Raw genomic sequence first — 16,780 nt, forward strand, 5'->3', positions numbered from 1 at the left:
TCTTTCCCTCACCCCCACCCCTATCCCAAGCGCAAGACAAGCCAGGCCACAGCGAAGCCGAGGATGGGTGAGTCTTCCCATCCCACTTTGCCCTGGTTTCCCTGTGGAATGATTTCATGCTCGGTCATTACCTTTTAGTGGCCCACACGAAATTTTCTGAAAAGATTTTCCCCACGTAACGCTCCCTCTATTTAATTATAAAATGCTGGTTGGAGCCACTGTATGTAGAAGGCAAGAAAATGTACAAAAGGTGACTGAAAGAGACTTTGCAAATGAACGTGACTTCCCATGAAGTCCAATGTTCCAGCTGCCGACACAGCTTGGAAAACTCTGGCCAGCCTTCACCGGGAGAGTCCAGGCTTATCTAGTCCTGCGTGGGGGAAAGAAGAGGCCTTAGCGAGAGGAGCTGACAGAGAATTCGTTCCCCCAGGTAGTGCTGTGCTTTCAAAGGGTCTCCACCAGCTTCAAGTAGCTTCACAACACACATCCTTTCCAAGTTTTCTTTTTCTCCCCATAAAACTATGTATTCAGGGGCTCTAAGCTTCACAGTTCTCACCCAGGGAGTCTTTGGGAGACTCAGTATTTATTCAGAGTTTTAAATCTCCCCCTGAAAACCAAGAACCTTCCCCAGTTCCGAGACAGAACCTTGAGGGGAGCCGTTTCCTAGGGGTGGGAGAGAGGGAGAGAGACAGAGGGAGGGCTCGGAGTCAGGGCCAGGTTGGAAACGCCGGAGTAGATTTGCCCAGACCTCCATTGGTTGGGCAGGAGAAGGAGGGCAATTTTAACTTCTCCATTTAGCCCCTGCGAGGTGGGGAGCACCATTAGTTGTTGACAGGGGGCCATGTCTCAGAGGAAAACCCGCGCTACAGGCAAAGGCATCTCCTCTGGAACAAAATCAGAAAGCCCTTGGCAAAGGCAATCAATCAGGCCCTAAGTAGCCATTTACCCCCTTCCTTTCCGGGGCTCGAGGTGGGCTGGGATCCCTCCAAGGGTGCTCTGAGCAACTTGTAGCGTGAGGAGTACATCCTCCGCCGCCGCTCGCTCTCGGGGGCTGCTTTTGTCTCGGCTCCCAGCCGGGCTCCCGAGGCTTTGTACCATGGATTTGGGAGTGACAATGGGCATTTCCCTCAGATTCAAGGCTGCCCAGCATCACCTCTGGAAGCAGGGTGGGGAGGGGGGCTGGAAAAGGGAAGAGGAGGAAGAAGAAGAAATGGGGAGCCGGGGCCCGGGAGCAGCCCCAGGAAGCGGCCCTGCGCGGGGAGCTGCGCTTCCCGCTGGCCTCGGGGAGGCAGGGTTGGGCGGGCCGCGGTCGCATTTGGGCTCTGCCCTCTGGCCTGTTCTCTTGCAGGGCCTTTCCGGCAGCCCCGAGAAGACAAGGCGCCCCGAGGGCACCCCGCAGCCCCGCGGAGGCGCCGCAGCCCCGGGCCGGGGGGCCGGGCCGCGGCGTGTGTCCGCCTCACGTCGGGGGGTGTGTGGCTGCGCGGGCGGGTGCGAGGGTGCCGGGGAGGAGGCCCTCCGAGCGGCTCCATCCGTCCGTTTTATTAGGGACACATTAATCTATAATCAAATACACCTCATAAAATTTTTATTGAAAGGCATAATATCATTACAGAGGTCTTCCACCTGTTTTAAACAACACGACAAGCTGTGAGCGGGCGCGTGCGGGTCCGCGTAGGGAGGGGCGGCCGCGGCCCGGGGCAGAGACTCCCCGCGGGCGCCAGGGGGCCGCCTCCGAAGGGCCGCCGCCGCCCCGCGGGCCCCGGGCTGCTCGGGCTCGGCCCCGCGGCGCCCGGGACGCGCGGCCCGCAGCTCGGAGAGTCCCGGGGCTGCGGGCCGGCGCCCGGCCCGACCTGCACGGCCGCGGGCCGCGAGAGGCGGCGAACAAATAGTCCGCGGCGCCTCCTCCGGCCGCGGCCGGGCGCCGCCGCTGCAGCTGCAGCCGCCGCCGGGCTGGCCGAGCCCCGCCGGACCGGGCTGGCCGCGCGGCCCGGGCTCCTGGGCTCTAATTGCGGCGCTCGTGTTGATGATGATTTTTTTTTTAAATCACAGCAGCCCCCAGCTTAGCGGACTGATTTACTCCGGGTATTGGTAAATATGATCACGTGGGCCGCGCGACCAATGGTGGAGGCTGCAGCCTGCGAGCTCGGCGGCGGCTCGGGCGCCGGCGGGGAGCGGCGCGGCGGGCAGTGTAGCCTCGGGTGGGAGCGCGCGGCGCCGCAGCATGTCCTCCAGTGGCGCCCTCAGCAACTACTACGTGGACTCGCTCATAGGCCATGAGGGCGACGAGGTGTTCGCCGCGCGCTTCGGCCCGCCGGGGCCCGGCGCGCAGGGCAGGCCCACAGGTGTGGCCGACAGCCCGGCCGCCGCCGCCGCCGAGTTTGCCTCGTGTAGTTTTGCCCCCAAATCGGCCGTGTTCTCCGCCTCGTGGTCCGCGGTGCCCGCCCAGCCCCCGGCGGCGGCGGCGATGAGCGGCCTGTACCACCCGTACGTGCCCCCGCCGCCCCTGGCCGCCGCCGCCTCCGAGCCCGGCCGCTACATGCGCTCCTGGATGGAGCCGCTGCCCGGTTTTCCCGGCGGCGCGGGCGGCGGCGGCGGCGGCGGGAGCGGCGGGGGCGGCGGCGGCCCGGGCCCTGGTCCCAGCCCCGGCCCCAGCGGCCCACCCAACGGGCGCCACTACGGGATTAAGCCTGAAACCGGAGCGGCCCCGACCCCCGCCGCCGCCGCCGCCGCCGCCGCCACCTCCACCTCCTCCTCCACTTCCACGTCTTCCTCCTCCAAACGGACTGAGTGCTCCGCGGCCCGGGAGTCCCAGGGGAGCGGCGGCCCCGAGTTCTCCTGCAACTCGTTCCTGCGGGACAAGGCGGCAGCGGCGGCCGGGGGACCCGGGCCCGGGGCAGGGATCGGGGCCGGGGCCGGGGCCGGGGCCGGGGTCGGGGCCGGGGCAGGCGGCTCGTCGGAGCCCTCGGCTTGCAGCGACCACCCGAGCCCGGGCTGCCCACTGAAGGAGGAGGAGAAGCAGCATCCGCAGCCGCCGCAGCAGCAACTTGACCCAAGTAAGTGCAAAAGAAATTGCCCCCTGATTTATTGCTGAAACCTGTAAGGCTCGAATGTGCAAAACTGATAGTTTTACTAACCTATAAAAACGTCTAGACGCCTACTCTAGCCTAGGCGAGCAACACGCATCCATAAAAAGCTTCCCATAACCACCTACCCTGGGCGCGCGGTTTGTACGGTAAACAGAGCGCGGGCATTAAGGCTTTTTATGATAATTCCCCCCAAGTTGTGAAAAGCGGCCATCCTTGGTGAAATTAATTTAACGACCTCTCTCCCCCACCCTGTCGTCTCTCCTTGCCTCCCCTCCGCCCCTCGATCCCTTTCTCCAAACCCCCCTCTTCGTAGACAACCCTGCAGCAAACTGGATCCACGCTCGCTCCACCCGGAAAAAGCGCTGTCCCTACACCAAATACCAGACGCTTGAGCTGGAGAAGGAATTCCTCTTTAACATGTACCTCACCCGGGACCGGCGCTACGAGGTGGCAAGGATTCTGAACCTCACAGAGAGACAGGTCAAAATCTGGTTCCAGAATCGTAGAATGAAAATGAAAAAGATGAGCAAGGAGAAATGCCCCAAAGGAGACTGACCCGGCGCGGCGCCGGCGGGACCACTCTGCGCTGCAAAGGCAGTGGGGTTTTTTGTTGTTGTTGTTGTTTGTTCGTGGATGCTTGATTTCCAGAAATTCTCCAGCGATTCGGACATTTCCTCTCCCCCATCCCCGCCCTTTTTTAGGTAGAAGTGACTGTGTGGTTGGTCTCTGTGAGGTATTTGGGGGACTCTGTATTTGCTCGCTTATGTGTCGGAGAAACGAAGTGGCTTTGGGGTTTTGCCTTTTCCCCGCTCCCTCCCTTGACTGAACCGTTGGTTCCATAGGAAATGCTATATTTTGTGAGTGCACGCTGGATTGAGGGGCCCTCTCCTGTGTAAATGTTCCCTAGGTTTCTGAAAAGTGCTGTAGTTTAGCAATCCCAGCGTTGCTCAAGCAGGGGCCAAGTGCGCCCCACTTCTGAGGATGAAGGCAGAGCGACCGCAGTGGGAGGCCCACGGGGTGCCCACTAGTTACGAGGGTCCCCTTTCCTCAGGGAACCCCGGGGGGGGGGCCCCTCCACTGAGACCGGGAAGGAGGCCTAGAGGGGAGCCCAGGGCCTCTGGTGGGTTGGGGGTCTATTCTCAGTGCACTGGAGGAGCCACTCTCTCCTCAGAGGGCTTGGCTTGCGTGGGCGGCCGCGGGTGGAGGCCCTCCGGGTTCCTGCCTGAGAACCAGTTGTAAATGTTACCGCTTCATACCAATAAATGCTGACCTGATCAAATGGAGCCCAGACGCTGGCCCTGAACACTGTGTGCCTGCTTTCTCCGTCTCTCTGCAAAATATCACCCTCACAGGACTCCTCTCCCATCCCTGGGAGGGAGACACTGCTGAAAATCTGGGGCCCTTCCACCTGAGAGGTGGGTCTCCTGTGCCCCTGAGTCTCCCTTTGTTGGGCAGACCCAGCCAGAGTACAGCCCCGGGGTGCCCTTGGCTGCTCAGTCCTTCCCTCCTGCAGCCCGCTTCCAGCTTCTCAGCGAACTCTGTGCCCTAGGCCTGGTGTCAGCCTTGCAGCAGTGCCCAGCGGGGCCCACGGGCCCCAGAAGCCAGGCACCTGTGGCTGGGGCGATGGCACACTCACACCCCTTGTCTCCCTCTGCTCAGGGAGGACCAGCCATCCACTCCTCAGCGACTCCCCCACCTCCTCAGGCTGGCTGGCTCCGGGAGGGCTGAGCCAGTTAGGCTGTGAGCTTCCGCCCTACAAACAAGAGCCCCAAAGTGACCTTAGCAGATCGAAATGGTCAAGGCTCTCCCCTGCAGCTACCCCCACCCCATCTCATCGCCCCCTCCCCGCTGCCCAAACTCAGTTCCCGAGTGTGCTTAGCTCCCAGCTCGGCCCTCTGAGGGCCGCACTTAGGGGCTAAAATGAAGGTCATTGTAACTGAGGGTTCGGCCCAGCACAGCCTTTGCAGGCCTGAGAGTGGGTGGCGCCGGGTGCCCTGGGCTGGGGGGAAGGGGCAGGGGCGATGGCAGAGTTTGGGGGGGTCCTGATGAAAGAGGGGACTTGAAGGAAAAGAAGAGGGGGGCTGGGAGGGAAAGCCAAGGCCCAGATCCGGCCGAAGGTGCAGCGTACCCCCGCCCCTGCGGCCAACCCGATACCTAGGGCTCTTTGAAAACAGGAAGAGCCAAGGTGTCATAAAGCCATCGAGCCGGCGAGACGTCTGGAGGTAATGAGTTTACGACAGGCTCGGCGCTTCACTTTGAAACCATCTCATTTTGATGTTGTGTTTGTGGGAGGAAGGGAAAAATGCAGACAAAACTGGGTCTTAAAATCTGGACAATAAAATATAAACAAGACTGTGTTGGACCAAGAAGGCAGGGGCTTGGGAGCCCCCAGTGAGGTGTGAGCACCTAGGAAATAAAAAAATGGGGGAGGGTAGGAAAGAGGAGATATCATGATATATTTCTGATCTTTAAAGTGGGCCAGGTATTAGAATTAGCCTACAGTGGGTGGTTCTTTATAATATTTCACTATGGCCGCGGTCTAGCTCCTTCTTTTCTTTTTCTTTCTCTCTCTCTCTCTTTTTTTTTCTTTCTTTCTAATTGGCCTGTTCTTTGGGGGGAGGAAGAGTTAGTGATCTTGAGTCATTTACTCCAGCCGAGGGTCTCCCAGCCGCATGGTTGCCTGTTGGCACACACACAAAAAAGAAGTTATTTAAATGCCCTTTCATAAGGATACCTGGCTCTCCATTCCAAACTTTGCAGCAAAAGTATTGTTGTAAATTACATCCCCTTGCTAATAGAAACGTAATCATTACAGCTGATTTGGAAGAAAACATTTTTGAAATTGAGAAAAAACATTAACCTCGAAGGGAACACCTAAGCTGATTAAAGTCTTTGCTTTAACAAAAATTCAGGTGGAATGCTTAGTCAACCCATTTCACTCTGTGACTTTTGATATAAATTTAGAAGCTCGTGTGTTGTATATGGAAGTGCCAGTACACGCAGACCAACAGGGCCTCTCCAGACAGCCACGCAGAGATCCAGCAGAGAGCCTTTAGTTTGTTTTCTATTTCTGCTTTCCCCTGCCCTCAGATTGCCCAGCGAAATGGGCCTGAAAGATTAAAATCACAAAGCTAAAATAGCAAATATTCAGCGTTAAAAGAAAATATTAATAGAACGTCTATCATTTCTTCGTTTTCAAAGTGCCTGGCTCCTCCGACAAAAAAAAAAAAAAAAAAAAAAGCTTGTTGTTGATGTTTAGAAAGTTGTAATTTTTGTTCAATCTAGCCCGTCCTTTAATTGTGGGCGATTCCGGAATGGGGACCTACTGTGTCTGGCAAAAGAAGCGCTGGAAGCTTTTGAGAAAGACAGTATTGGAAGCTCTCGGGAGTACAAGTATCTTTGGCGTTCAGGAGCCCCTGCTTAGTGCACTTGACTTGTTGACAATCAAAGGGATGAAGCATTATTAGTGTCAGCGATCCAAGCTCCAGTCAAAATAAAGAACAAGATTAGAACTGGTCGGGGGGGAAAAAAAGGGAAGTTAAACTCGGTCGGCTGGAGGCGGCATTTTGCCACTAGAGAGCGCTGTTGCTCCACTTTGTGATCTCGTAAAGCTGGCTCTGCGGCGGCGAGGAAGGTTTTGATTTAAAATATTTACAATCTTATTTTTAATTCCAAATTAGGATAAATTTAACCAAAAAGAAGCAATGTACACTATTAAATTCTCCAACCATGTTTGTTAGGTATAAAATTTTGGATTAGTCAGGATTTCAGAAAATTTGGACTATGGCACAGCTGAAACTATAAAATGTTATGGTTAAGTTAATGCATTCTATCAAAACAAACGTGTAAAAGCATAGATCTTTATTTACAAAGTTAATCGCGCTCTTTCCCCATTCAGATTATAAACGGAATGCACGGGGTGGGGGCGAGGGGGAATTAAATGTTTTGTCCCAAGAGGACATGTTGTGCTGTAATGCTTTCTTAATTAGGCCAGAATTGGTAGAAATGAATTTCGTGGTGACTGTGTTTCTTTTTTCTTTTTTTTTTTTTTTTTTTTTTGCACCCAAGAAATCACACGGTTCTGGAAGGTGCTTTGTATTACTGAGATCTGGGCTCTCTCTTTTTCCCCATTCTGTTCCAAAACCCACTCATTGATCCAGAGTTTAAATGCGCACCATTGCACACGCCGAACACTGAAATTTTAAAAAGCCACAATTACAAAGTTGGTTCCAAGGCTTTATTGAGAATAATTCCCTTTTAGTCGGGTATTTGCAAGGTTGAAGTACAAATCGTGGACTATCAAAATCGGTTTGTTCGCCTTCCGATTCCAAGGAAGTTTTACCTGGCGATAGATATCCGGCAGAGAACAACAAATCCGGCCCCCTCTACCAGCCACGGGTCTCCTCCACTCCCTAGTAATCTAAAATAAAAATAAAAATAAAGCATGCCTGTATCATCTGGAAATTCATTAACAATCCGTTTACCTTGACCATTGCCAGCCAATCCCCGTGGAAACAACTGAAAAAGAGTATTTAGACATTGTCTTGCTATGCCTTTCCATCTCGGTGTCATTTTCTCCTTTTGCAAAACATGATTCAGTGCACACGGACTGACCTCAGGATCGCACTCACAGACCGGACCAACACACGAGGAGTAGGGGGTAGCTGAAATGAGCCTCCTGCTGCGCCTCGGGGTGGGGAGTGGGGGGTGGGGGGGAGCCCGTCTCGGGTTCTTAGACCTTTGTATTGGGCGCGAGCTGCCGGCCTGGAGTGCGCTGGCGTTAGCGGCAGCGTCCTCGCGGGCTCGGGGCACGGCCCCAGGTCAGTTCCCGAGGCTGGTGTGGGCCTGGTGCCTTCACGACAGTGGGTGATCCCTAAGGCCGAGGGGCTCGGTCCTCTAAGGATTGCACGAGGAAGGCCGAGTGGGCGAGGGAAAATGCACAGTACAGACGTCTTATTACACTTATTGGACATGAATACGCCTAGAGAAGGGGGTTAAACGTAATATGGGGGAGAGAAGACGGTGGTGACGCTGCGCGGGTTCCTAAAAATCAGCAACATTTTGCCGATTCGCGCTCGACTTGCCCACGCGACTCGGGACGTGTCTCTTCCTCGTGGCTCACAAGCTAGGATGAGCCTTCGCTTTCCTTCCTTTGGGGAAAAATTAGTAACTTTTTAAGCCGCGTCCGGCGCCCGCTCTGGGCACTAAGTTCCCAGGCTTGGCAGACGAACCAGAACCATCAGCAGACGCTGGGCGCCGCCTTCGGCCGCCTGGAACCGGCGCGATCCCAACAGCGGCCCCGGGGCCCCGGGTGGGGGCTCGCAGGCGGCCGGTCCCCCCACCCCCGCCCCCGCGCTCCGCCCGCGGCCACCGCCCGCCCCGGGCCGCTCCAGGCCGCGGCCGAGACCCGGGGGCCGCGCGTCCTGCCCCGGCGCGGGTTCTCCTTCCCGCCTTGGAAACGGCGGTGCCCGCTTCTCTATTTAGTCCCTCGGCAATGCTAATGCGCGCCCCCCGCGCCCCCGCCGCCCCGCATTCTTGTGGTCCCCCCCCCCCCCGCGCGCGAGCCTGGTGCTGACGTCTATCAAGGGTGAAATGATGGAAACTATATTCATGGGCATGATTTCCATTAAATATCAATTAACCTGGGAGCCTCAGCCAGGCGTGCAGTGCGTCAAGGGTAAATGTACATCTCATTTCCACCAGGCCTGCTCGCCTGGAAAAGGCGGCCTGGAAAAGCTCGCTCTGGTGATGCCAGGATTGGGGTTTGGGGGTCACCCTCGCGGCCTCTCACCAACCCCTGGAGAGGGCCCGACCCCAGCGCGCGGCGCTCCCGCGGGTCTACGCCACCCGCCCTTGCTCCCCGGGGCTGCCGCGCCCGCGTGTCCAGAAGCGCAAAAGCCGCGGCCGGCCTCGGGGGGGCTGCTCCAGGGGCCAGCGGAGGGAGTCCTGTGCTCCCGCAGCCTCCTGGGAGTGGCCTCCCTGCCTCCCCCCAAGTGTAAGGTCCTCCCGCGCCCCCGCCGCGCCGGCCCCGAGCCGCGTCCCGGGGCCCCGGGGGGCGAGGCGAGCCCTTGGCAGTGCCGCTTTATGGGCCCCCTTTAAGGCCGGCGGAGGCATCTCCCGGCCGGCGTGAGGAGTCCCGTCGGGAGCGGCGGCGCCTCGGCGCGGATCCCTCCGCGCGGTTATCTCGCCCCCATCTTCTCCTCCGCGCAGTGGCGTGGTGCGAAAATGCCTCGCCGGGGCGCACCGGGGCGGCAGCCTCGGCGGCGGCGGCGGGAGCGCTGGGAGGGGGCCGCGGGGGGGCCGAGGTGAGAGGTGGCGGCGGGCACAGGGTGTTGGTTTTTTTTTTCCTCTCTTCCCTCCAGAGCGGGGGTTTGTAAGCCGGAGCCAAAGAGTGTCCCCGTGGGCCGGGCGCACTTTTTTTCTTGTCCCCGTGCGCTCAGGGCCGCCCGGTGCCTGAGAGGAAACAGTGGAGGCAGCGGGGCAGGTCACCCGGGGCGTCGGCGATTATATTGCGGCCGGGCCGGCGCGCGCCGGGAGAGGCCGGGCGGGCGGCGAGCGCGGGGGCTGGGCGAGGCCCCGCGGCCCGCGAGGGAGGCGGCGGCGGGCGCAGGAGCCGGGCATGAGCGCCCAGTAGCCGGGTGCCCGCGGCCGCCGGGCCTCAGAGGCGACGCGCGCGCGGGCGGGCGGCGGCGGCGGCGGCGGCAGCGACGTAGCCCGGCGGCCCCGGCGGCGCGAGCAGCCGCCCCAGAGGCCCCCGCGGCAGTGCGGCCGCGCCGAGGCGCGCTCCCTGCCTGCTCCGCACCGCCCGCCCGGGGCCGCCGCCGCCGCCGCCCCGATGAGCTCTTACTTCGTGAACCCGCTGTACTCCAAGTACAAGGCGGCGGCGGCCGCGGCGGCGGCGGCGGCGGCGGCCGCGGCGGGCGAGGCCATCAATCCCACTTACTACGACTGTCACTTCGCGCCCGAGGTCGGCAGCCGCCACGCCGCCGCCGCCGCCGCCCTGCAGCTCTATGGCAACAGCGCCGCCGGCTTCCCGCACGCGCCCCCGCAGGCGCACGCGCACCCGCACCCGCACCCGTCGCCGCCGCCGCCGCCGCCCGCCGGGCCGGGGTGCGGCGGCGGGGGCGGCCCGGGCCCCGGGCAGGACTACTTCCAGCCCGGCGGGGGCAGCCCGGCCGCAGCCTACCAGGCCGCCCCCCCCCCTCCTCCGCATCCTCCGCCTCCGCCGCCGCCTCCCCCCTGCGGCGGGATTGCCTGTCACGGGGAGCCCGCGAAGTTTTACGGATACGATAACTTACAGAGACAGCCGATTTTTACGACCCAGCAAGAGGCCGAGCTGGTACAATATCCTGACTGTAAATCGTCCAGTGGTAATATTGGCGAGGACCCAGACCACTTAAATCAGAGCTCGTCTCCTTCTCAAATGTTTCCCTGGATGAGACCACAAGGTTGGGATGCAATTTTTTATTTTTTTTTTATTTTTAATGCGGGGAGAGGGGGAGAAATCTGCTTTCGTCTCACGTTCTAGCTTTAAAACTACCTTTCCCCTCTCCCTCTTCTTTTCCTTCTCGTGTAGCTACAGTGGCTCTTATTCATAAAGTAATACTTTTTTTTCTCCCCTTAAAGTAGAGAAACCGCGTAAAGATGCGGACAGAGCAATCGGGAGGACCTTCTCTCTGCTCCTCTTGCCTGCATATTCTATATATATATAGAAATAGATATATCAGAGCGAGAGACTTGTGTGTATTTCATCCCTCAGCTTGTTCCAGAAAGCTCCAGCAACCTGCAGAGGCACCATGACATTTCTAAAACGCTTATTTTCCTTTTTCTTTTCTTTTCTTTTCTTTTCTTTCTTTCTTTTTTTTAATCAGCAGCTCCTGGTAGACGAAGAGGAAGACAAACCTACAGTCGTTTCCAAACCCTAGAGCTGGAAAAAGAATTCCTTTTTAACCCTTATCTGACCAGGAAGAGAAGAATTGAGGTTTCCCACGCCCTAGCCCTCACGGAGAGACAGGTAAAAATCTGGTTCCAGAACAGGAGAATGAAATGGAAAAAAGAGAACAACAAGGACAAATTCCCAGTTTCCCGACAGGAGGCGAAGGATGGAGAAACCAAGAAGGAAGCCCAAGAGCTGGAGGAAGACAGAGCTGAAGGCCTGACAAATTAACTTCTACCTTTAAAATTTTACCACAGACTATTAAAACTAATGATCAACACATGCTGTTGGACACCATCTATTTTCTTTGTTGGAAAGGACTTTACCTGTATTTCAAGCTACCTTCATGTCACTGCTCTTGAGGTTTCTGCGCTTTGAGAGGGGTTTGGGTGTTAAAAAAAAAAAAAAGTTTCTAGTATCACACAGAAGCAGCCCTTGAGCTGTCCTATGTAAGGGTAATTTGATACTGACCTTGTTGCTATATTTTTATAATGGTAGTTTTTAATGTCTGAGCTGGTGATTTGCCTCAACAACGTAAACTTCCTAATGATTAGCACTAAATAATTGAATATGAAATGCTTTATTAATCAAATAAGTGCACTTGAACACTTAAAATCATTTCTTTATGGTGAGTAAATTAAAAGAGATCTATTAATTTTTTAAAAAAAATATGCCTGCAGAATATTTACTTTATGTTATTTGATTAAAACGTATTATTTATGTTCTCTTTTTCTGCTTTTATAATGAATGGTTCGGGTGCCTTTTGTTTACTCCTAAAAGGTTTGAGTGTTTTGTAAATGTAATATCTCGGGGAAAAGTCTGGGCCAAATATTCATAAAGCACATGTTAGCTGAAGAGTGTAATGTGTAGTCCTGCTCTGCAGCTTCCTTAAGCTTGGGGGAAAATGTTGGGCCAATGACAGAAGTTTCAGGAAAATGTCATAGTTGACATTTAATAATTTTCTGTAGTCTATACAAATTATAGCAATTTAACCATCTAAAGTGAATGAATACTTGAAAAGCCGATTATAACATTTTCACTCATTAACTTTTCACTCTGGCGAGTCGCCTTGTGAAATGCCTCTTATTTCTCAACTTGCTTTCGTTTTGAACTGCGCTTGGTATTGCCTGAAATCGCTAGGTCTCTATGCTGTGGCCGCTGCTGTGATTCCGTTTTTTGAATAGGTGCCATATTTATTTGTATTCCCTTCGCTCTGTTTGCACGCCCATTTTGAGCCAACTTGTGTGCGTCTCAGATGTCGGTTGGTACGTCCTCTGCTGTTCTCCAGGATGGCCTCACCTATTGAAACAAGCCCTGAGAGCAAATGCAGAAAAATCCGAGTGTAAACAACCGCTCCAGAATATAGCTAGCTCCTCAATAAAGAAATGAATCTTTTTCTAGAGCTAGTGTCTTTGAGCGCCGCACATAATCCTTTTCCTGAGTCAGGAACCACCACCTGGACTACTAGAAGGCAACGTTTCACCAAAGCTTCTATTTGATTTAAAAAAAAAAAAAAAGAGTGGGACTGTGCAGTAAAAATAAATAAATAAATTCAGGGGAGGGGTCTCTTTTTTCATTCCAGAGAGAGCTGGCTGGGCTACCCTAGCTTCGTCTTGCTCTAAATAACCTTGCTAAGATACTGTGAAAGCTTTGAACTTCACAAAGGACTCAAGTTGTGGGCCCAGCGGGGGAAGACCCAGGGTCCAGGTTACACCACAGATTATTCCGCTGAGCCTGTGCTGATGCCAGGGTTTGGGATCTGTTATTAACAAGATATCCATTTTCCATTGGAGGCTGCTCCTGCAGCTGCCATTTTATGAGGAAAGAGGAGGGGGAAGAGGGGTAGTAGAGAAGAGGAGAAATTCAAGGAAACTAATATTTCTCCCCCCAAAACGGAAAGGTAGACATTGAAGAGCTCTTTGCTTTTTCTAGATGCGTTTGTTTTTAAAGAGGTACATTATAATTTCCAGAGTGCTTTTTATTGCACAGGTAAGAAAATGGAATCGGTTTTAGGCCCGAACCAGCTCCTCAGGCGTTGGTGGGCTATTTGCTTACCACTTCAAGAACCTGGGGAATGTTCTGGTGGGGCCAGAAATGAAGTACCACCTAGCTTTCTATCCAGGGAAGAGGCTGTGGTTGTGGCATTCACGGACCTGAGCCAGGAAAGACAATTTTAAGTCACGGGTGGCCTGCGGCTTAAGGAACATTTGCACGAGAGGAGACAGCTGCAAATGTGCATGCTGGATTTGGAAACGTTCTGCTCCGTGTGCTGCCTGAGACTCTGCTGTTGGCAGTCTCTGCTTTGCTCTGTAGAGCAAAGATGCCAAGCGCCTGAAAGCATGGCTAGGGAGCAGCCTGTGGGGTGGTGGTGGTGTAGGTTGGTGGAGGTGGTGGTAGCGGTGGCAGTGGCGATGGTGGCTGCAGCCGCAAGCTGGTTAGAGCTGCTTGCTGGCTAAATTCCAGCTACCTTTCGTTTAAGTGATTCCTCTATTAGCAAAATTTGTTGTCTCCCGCGCAAAAATGCTCCCCAAATTCCAGTTTTAGAGCCATTGATTTCGGGCAAGACTCAGGGGACCCAGTGCATGAAGGGATGTGGAAATGAAGGGGAGTAGCAATGTCCTTATTTCCTCTCTATTCTGTGTTGCTCTGGAAGTATATACCTTCTTGACCCATCGCCCCAAACCCATAGTAAAATTGTAAGGGGATCCCTGGGTGGCTCAGCGGTTTAGCGCCTGCCTTTGGCCCAGGGCATGATCCTGGAGTCCAGGGATCGAGTCCTCCATCAGGCTCCTTGTGTGGAGCCTGCTTCTCTCTCTGCTTCTCTCTCTCTCTCTCTGTGTGTGTGTTTCATAAATAAATAAAATCTTTTTAAAAATTGTAGCTCTTGTACAGAGGGAAAAAAACCCAACTCTGTTGTAATAGCTGGTGCATTGCAGAGTATTTGTACACCTACAAATTTGGTTTTCTGGGTATATATTTGGTGTATTTGTACATACACATAGATTACACGTTGCGGGAAGTGTTGGTCATAAATAAATGTAGTTACATACGTTTCTTTTTGTAGCTGGGAAAAATCATGGATCTGCCTTTAAATAAAGAGCTTGGGGAATTCTCCCTCTTGCTCGTGCTCGCTCTCTCGCTCTCTCTCTCTCTCACACACACACACCTTTTAGTGGCCAGAAACCCCCCATTTTGGTGTTTCATGCAGACAGACTGGAGGTGACGAGCACAGAAGATACCCCATCTAATTGGCTCAAATCTGTAAACACCCGAGGGTTGCCGTGAAGCGAGCAAACATTTTTGCTGCAGAAATTTGCATAAACCTTCAGAGAATCCTTTGAAAATCTAGGCAATGCTTTTTGGCCCTGGATTGCTTCGAGTCTGCTTAGAGAGGTCTGTAAACCGTTTAGAGAAAAATAGGACCCTCCAATGTTAACATTGAATGAAAGAACCAAGCCTTCCAAGTGATTTAGGTTCTCTGTTTGCGAGGACCAGAAACACAAAAGAGGGTGTGGGTCTCAATGGTTTCTAGAGAAAAGTCAGTTCGGGGACTGCCATTTTGTGAGGTTCCACAAAGCCCAGCACATCGCCTGGATTACCTCTGCACAGGGGAAAAAGTGCAAATATGGCTGCCTTTTCAAAAGTGCAAAGTCTTTTCCCAGCCCCCCTTCCCCAGGCTGAAAAGGAGGGTCATAAAGCTCTGCTTTTATGTGGGTAGGGGAAAATTGACAATTGAGATTATTTCTTAGGAAATTCTAGAAGTGAGCAATCTCTGTTCAGTTCCATATGTACAGATCCGTGTAAAGTGTTCTAGCTTGGAAGGGCCCCCAAATTTGCCCCACATGTTCTTACACATTTTCTTTTGTAATTAAAAACATTGTTTTATTATTCTTCAGTGCATAAGGTGTTGCTATTTCACATCCAAGCTTGTGTCCTCCGCTTCCCTGGTGTTTGAGGCTTCTTCCGGCATCTGGGGGTGGACAAGGGAATAAAGAGAACATTTTAATGGACCTTGGCTACTGCTGTGGTTCCTTCCAGCAAAGTTAGAGAGCACACTGTTTCTAGAAAGAATACGACTTTTGCTGACAGATGGCAACAGAATTCCTTTAATAAAAAACATCCAAGGTCATCGGAACCTTTTCAAGGGATACAAATGGCCTGCTCCAGAGGGTGCTGTGTGTTTCCTGTTTAAGTCTATGTTCACTTAGGTACTTACTGGATGTGAGGATGTTAATAACAGAAAACCTACCTGTAGACATCCAATGCAAATATTTATAGATGCATTACCAGAAGTCCAAAGACAGTGTCCTTGAAAGGATGGGGGGATGGGTTACCTCTTCCAGGCAGGTTCTGAAGCCTGGATGACCATGCCCGTGCATTAATGATGAGGAGAATGCTGGGGCCCTCAAGGACATTTACTTTCAGCTGGTGTTCTCTGGAGCAGCTCCTATCAGAAGTGCAAAAGGAATGTGACTCCCGCCTTTGAAGAAAAAGGGCTATTTTTTCCCCAAGGCTGAAACTGAGGATCCACTCTTCCCATCCCCCCCCCAGCCCCCGAACAAATGGAGCCCCCTCCTCTTCAATAATGCATGGAGCAGGCTTTTTGCTGGACAAATATTGGGGGGGGGGCAATGCAAAAGGGAGAAACTAGAATTAAATTGCATAGAAACAAGAATTGCACTTAGGGGAGACATGGCAAGGGGTCTCATAGGGGATCCAGAAAGACTGCTTCCCCTTTAACCCAGTACTGTCCAGGAGGATATTTCTGCGAAGATAAATGCCAAGTGTTGGGAATTCAGATTGTTTTGGAGAAGTTGACAAGTACTTAAAACCAATTCCAAGCTGCGAGCTGGTTGGTGACTCTCCTGCCCCCAGAAACCCCAAGAAATGGGAGGGACCCCAATTTATGTCGGAGAGGCGTGAGGGGGAGGGCGGGCTCTCTTGGCCTGCAGAGCCCAGGTTTCCTGCGCAAGATCAGTGGGGCTGGCTCGCCTGGAGAGAAGAGGGGCAAAAACCGAAAGTGCCTTCCTGCGGCTCGGGAGCCGGCCTCTCTGGGAGGGGAGGGGACGGGAGGGGAAGCCAAGTGACCCGCGCAAGGAGAGTCGGAGGGGGGGTGCCCGGCGGGATCCCCTCCCGGGCGCCTGGGCCGCGCACCGCATGCATTTCCCCTCTAACCCAACTCTGCTCCATCCAGCAGAGGTTTCGAGCCAAAGCAAAAAAAAAAAAAAAAAAAAAAAAAAGCATAAGAAATGCTTCCTAGAAAAGGTGAGAGTCAGGAACCATGGAGGCGAGAGACGCAGGGAGAGCAGAGAGGGGCAGGGAGGAAGAAAGAGGAGAGGGGGAAGGAAGGAAACGGAGGAGGAAAGGAGCGAGCGAGCGGGCAGGAGATAGCGGGCAGAGAAAGAGGAAAAAACATGGCGCTTGCGAGCTGTATGTGCAAAATCCGCAAGGAATTGCAGCAAATTCCTTTTTGTTTGAAGAAAATTTACAACTTGGTAATAGACCTTTTTATGACCTATTTGCGGTCGTCATTGGCTGCGGCTGGTCATGTGCAGGCGCCGCTCGCCTTCACGGCCTTTTTCCTGATTTCCCAGGCGAATTTCCCCCCGCATTCTGCCTTCCTGGAGCCTCACCCCCTCTTTTTCTAACCTTTGTCTCTGCAGAGGTGGGATCCAGTCGCCGGCTGCGGGGCTGCGGGGTCCGCGGCGGCCTCGGCTCCCGCCCGGCGCCCCGCGGGGCCCCACCGCCGCCCCGCTCG

The 16,780-nt window shown here is 54.3% G+C and overlaps 2 protein-coding genes across 4 annotated transcripts; both read left to right on the forward strand.

Annotated features, from left to right (window-relative positions):
• Nucleotides 1-1,690: 1,690 nt before the first annotated feature.
• Nucleotides 1,691-4,369, forward strand: HOXD9 (homeobox D9). Its single transcript, XM_041773214.1, has 2 exons — nucleotides 1,691-3,053; nucleotides 3,400-4,369. Exons 1-2 carry the CDS (start codon nucleotides 2,222-2,224, stop codon nucleotides 3,639-3,641), a joined length of 1,074 nt encoding a protein of 357 aa, XP_041629148.1. The 5' UTR covers nucleotides 1,691-2,221; the 3' UTR covers nucleotides 3,642-4,369.
• A 4,804-nt stretch (nucleotides 4,370-9,173) lies between these two features.
• Nucleotides 9,174-12,422, forward strand: HOXD8 (homeobox D8). 3 transcript variants are annotated; one of them, XM_041773220.1, is made up of 3 exons: nucleotides 9,174-9,391; nucleotides 10,387-10,534; nucleotides 10,958-12,422. In XM_041773220.1, exons 2-3 carry the CDS (start codon nucleotides 10,510-10,512, stop codon nucleotides 11,251-11,253), a joined length of 321 nt encoding a protein of 106 aa, XP_041629154.1. In that variant the 5' UTR covers nucleotides 9,174-9,391; nucleotides 10,387-10,509; the 3' UTR covers nucleotides 11,254-12,422. The 3 variants fall into 3 exon arrangements, with proteins under 3 accessions (XP_041629154.1, XP_041629152.1, XP_041629153.1); XM_041773218.1 differs by having other exon boundaries at nucleotides 9,254-10,534; XM_041773219.1 differs by having other exon boundaries at nucleotides 9,254-10,534; nucleotides 10,961-12,422.
• Nucleotides 12,423-16,780: the final 4,358 nt, after the last annotated feature.

Source organism: Vulpes lagopus, chromosome 11 (assembly GCF_018345385.1).
Source record: "Vulpes lagopus strain Blue_001 chromosome 11, ASM1834538v1, whole genome shotgun sequence".
Classification (NCBI taxonomy): Eukaryota; Metazoa; Chordata; class Mammalia; order Carnivora; family Canidae; genus Vulpes; species Vulpes lagopus.

Coding starts and splice junctions, on each gene's coding strand:
- HOXD8 (XM_041773218.1), top strand. CDS start 9,922: ATGAGCTCTTACTTCGTGAACCCGCTGTACTCCAAGTACAAGGCGGCG. Junction 10,535..10,957: donor TCCCTGGATGAGACCACAAG/GTTGGGATGCAA, acceptor TTTTTTAATCAG/CAGCTCCTGGTAGACGAAGA.
- HOXD9 (XM_041773214.1), top strand. CDS start 2,222: ATGTCCTCCAGTGGCGCCCTCAGCAACTACTACGTGGACTCGCTCATA. Junction 3,054..3,399: donor GCAGCAGCAACTTGACCCAA/GTAAGTGCAAAA, acceptor CCCTCTTCGTAG/ACAACCCTGCAGCAAACTGG.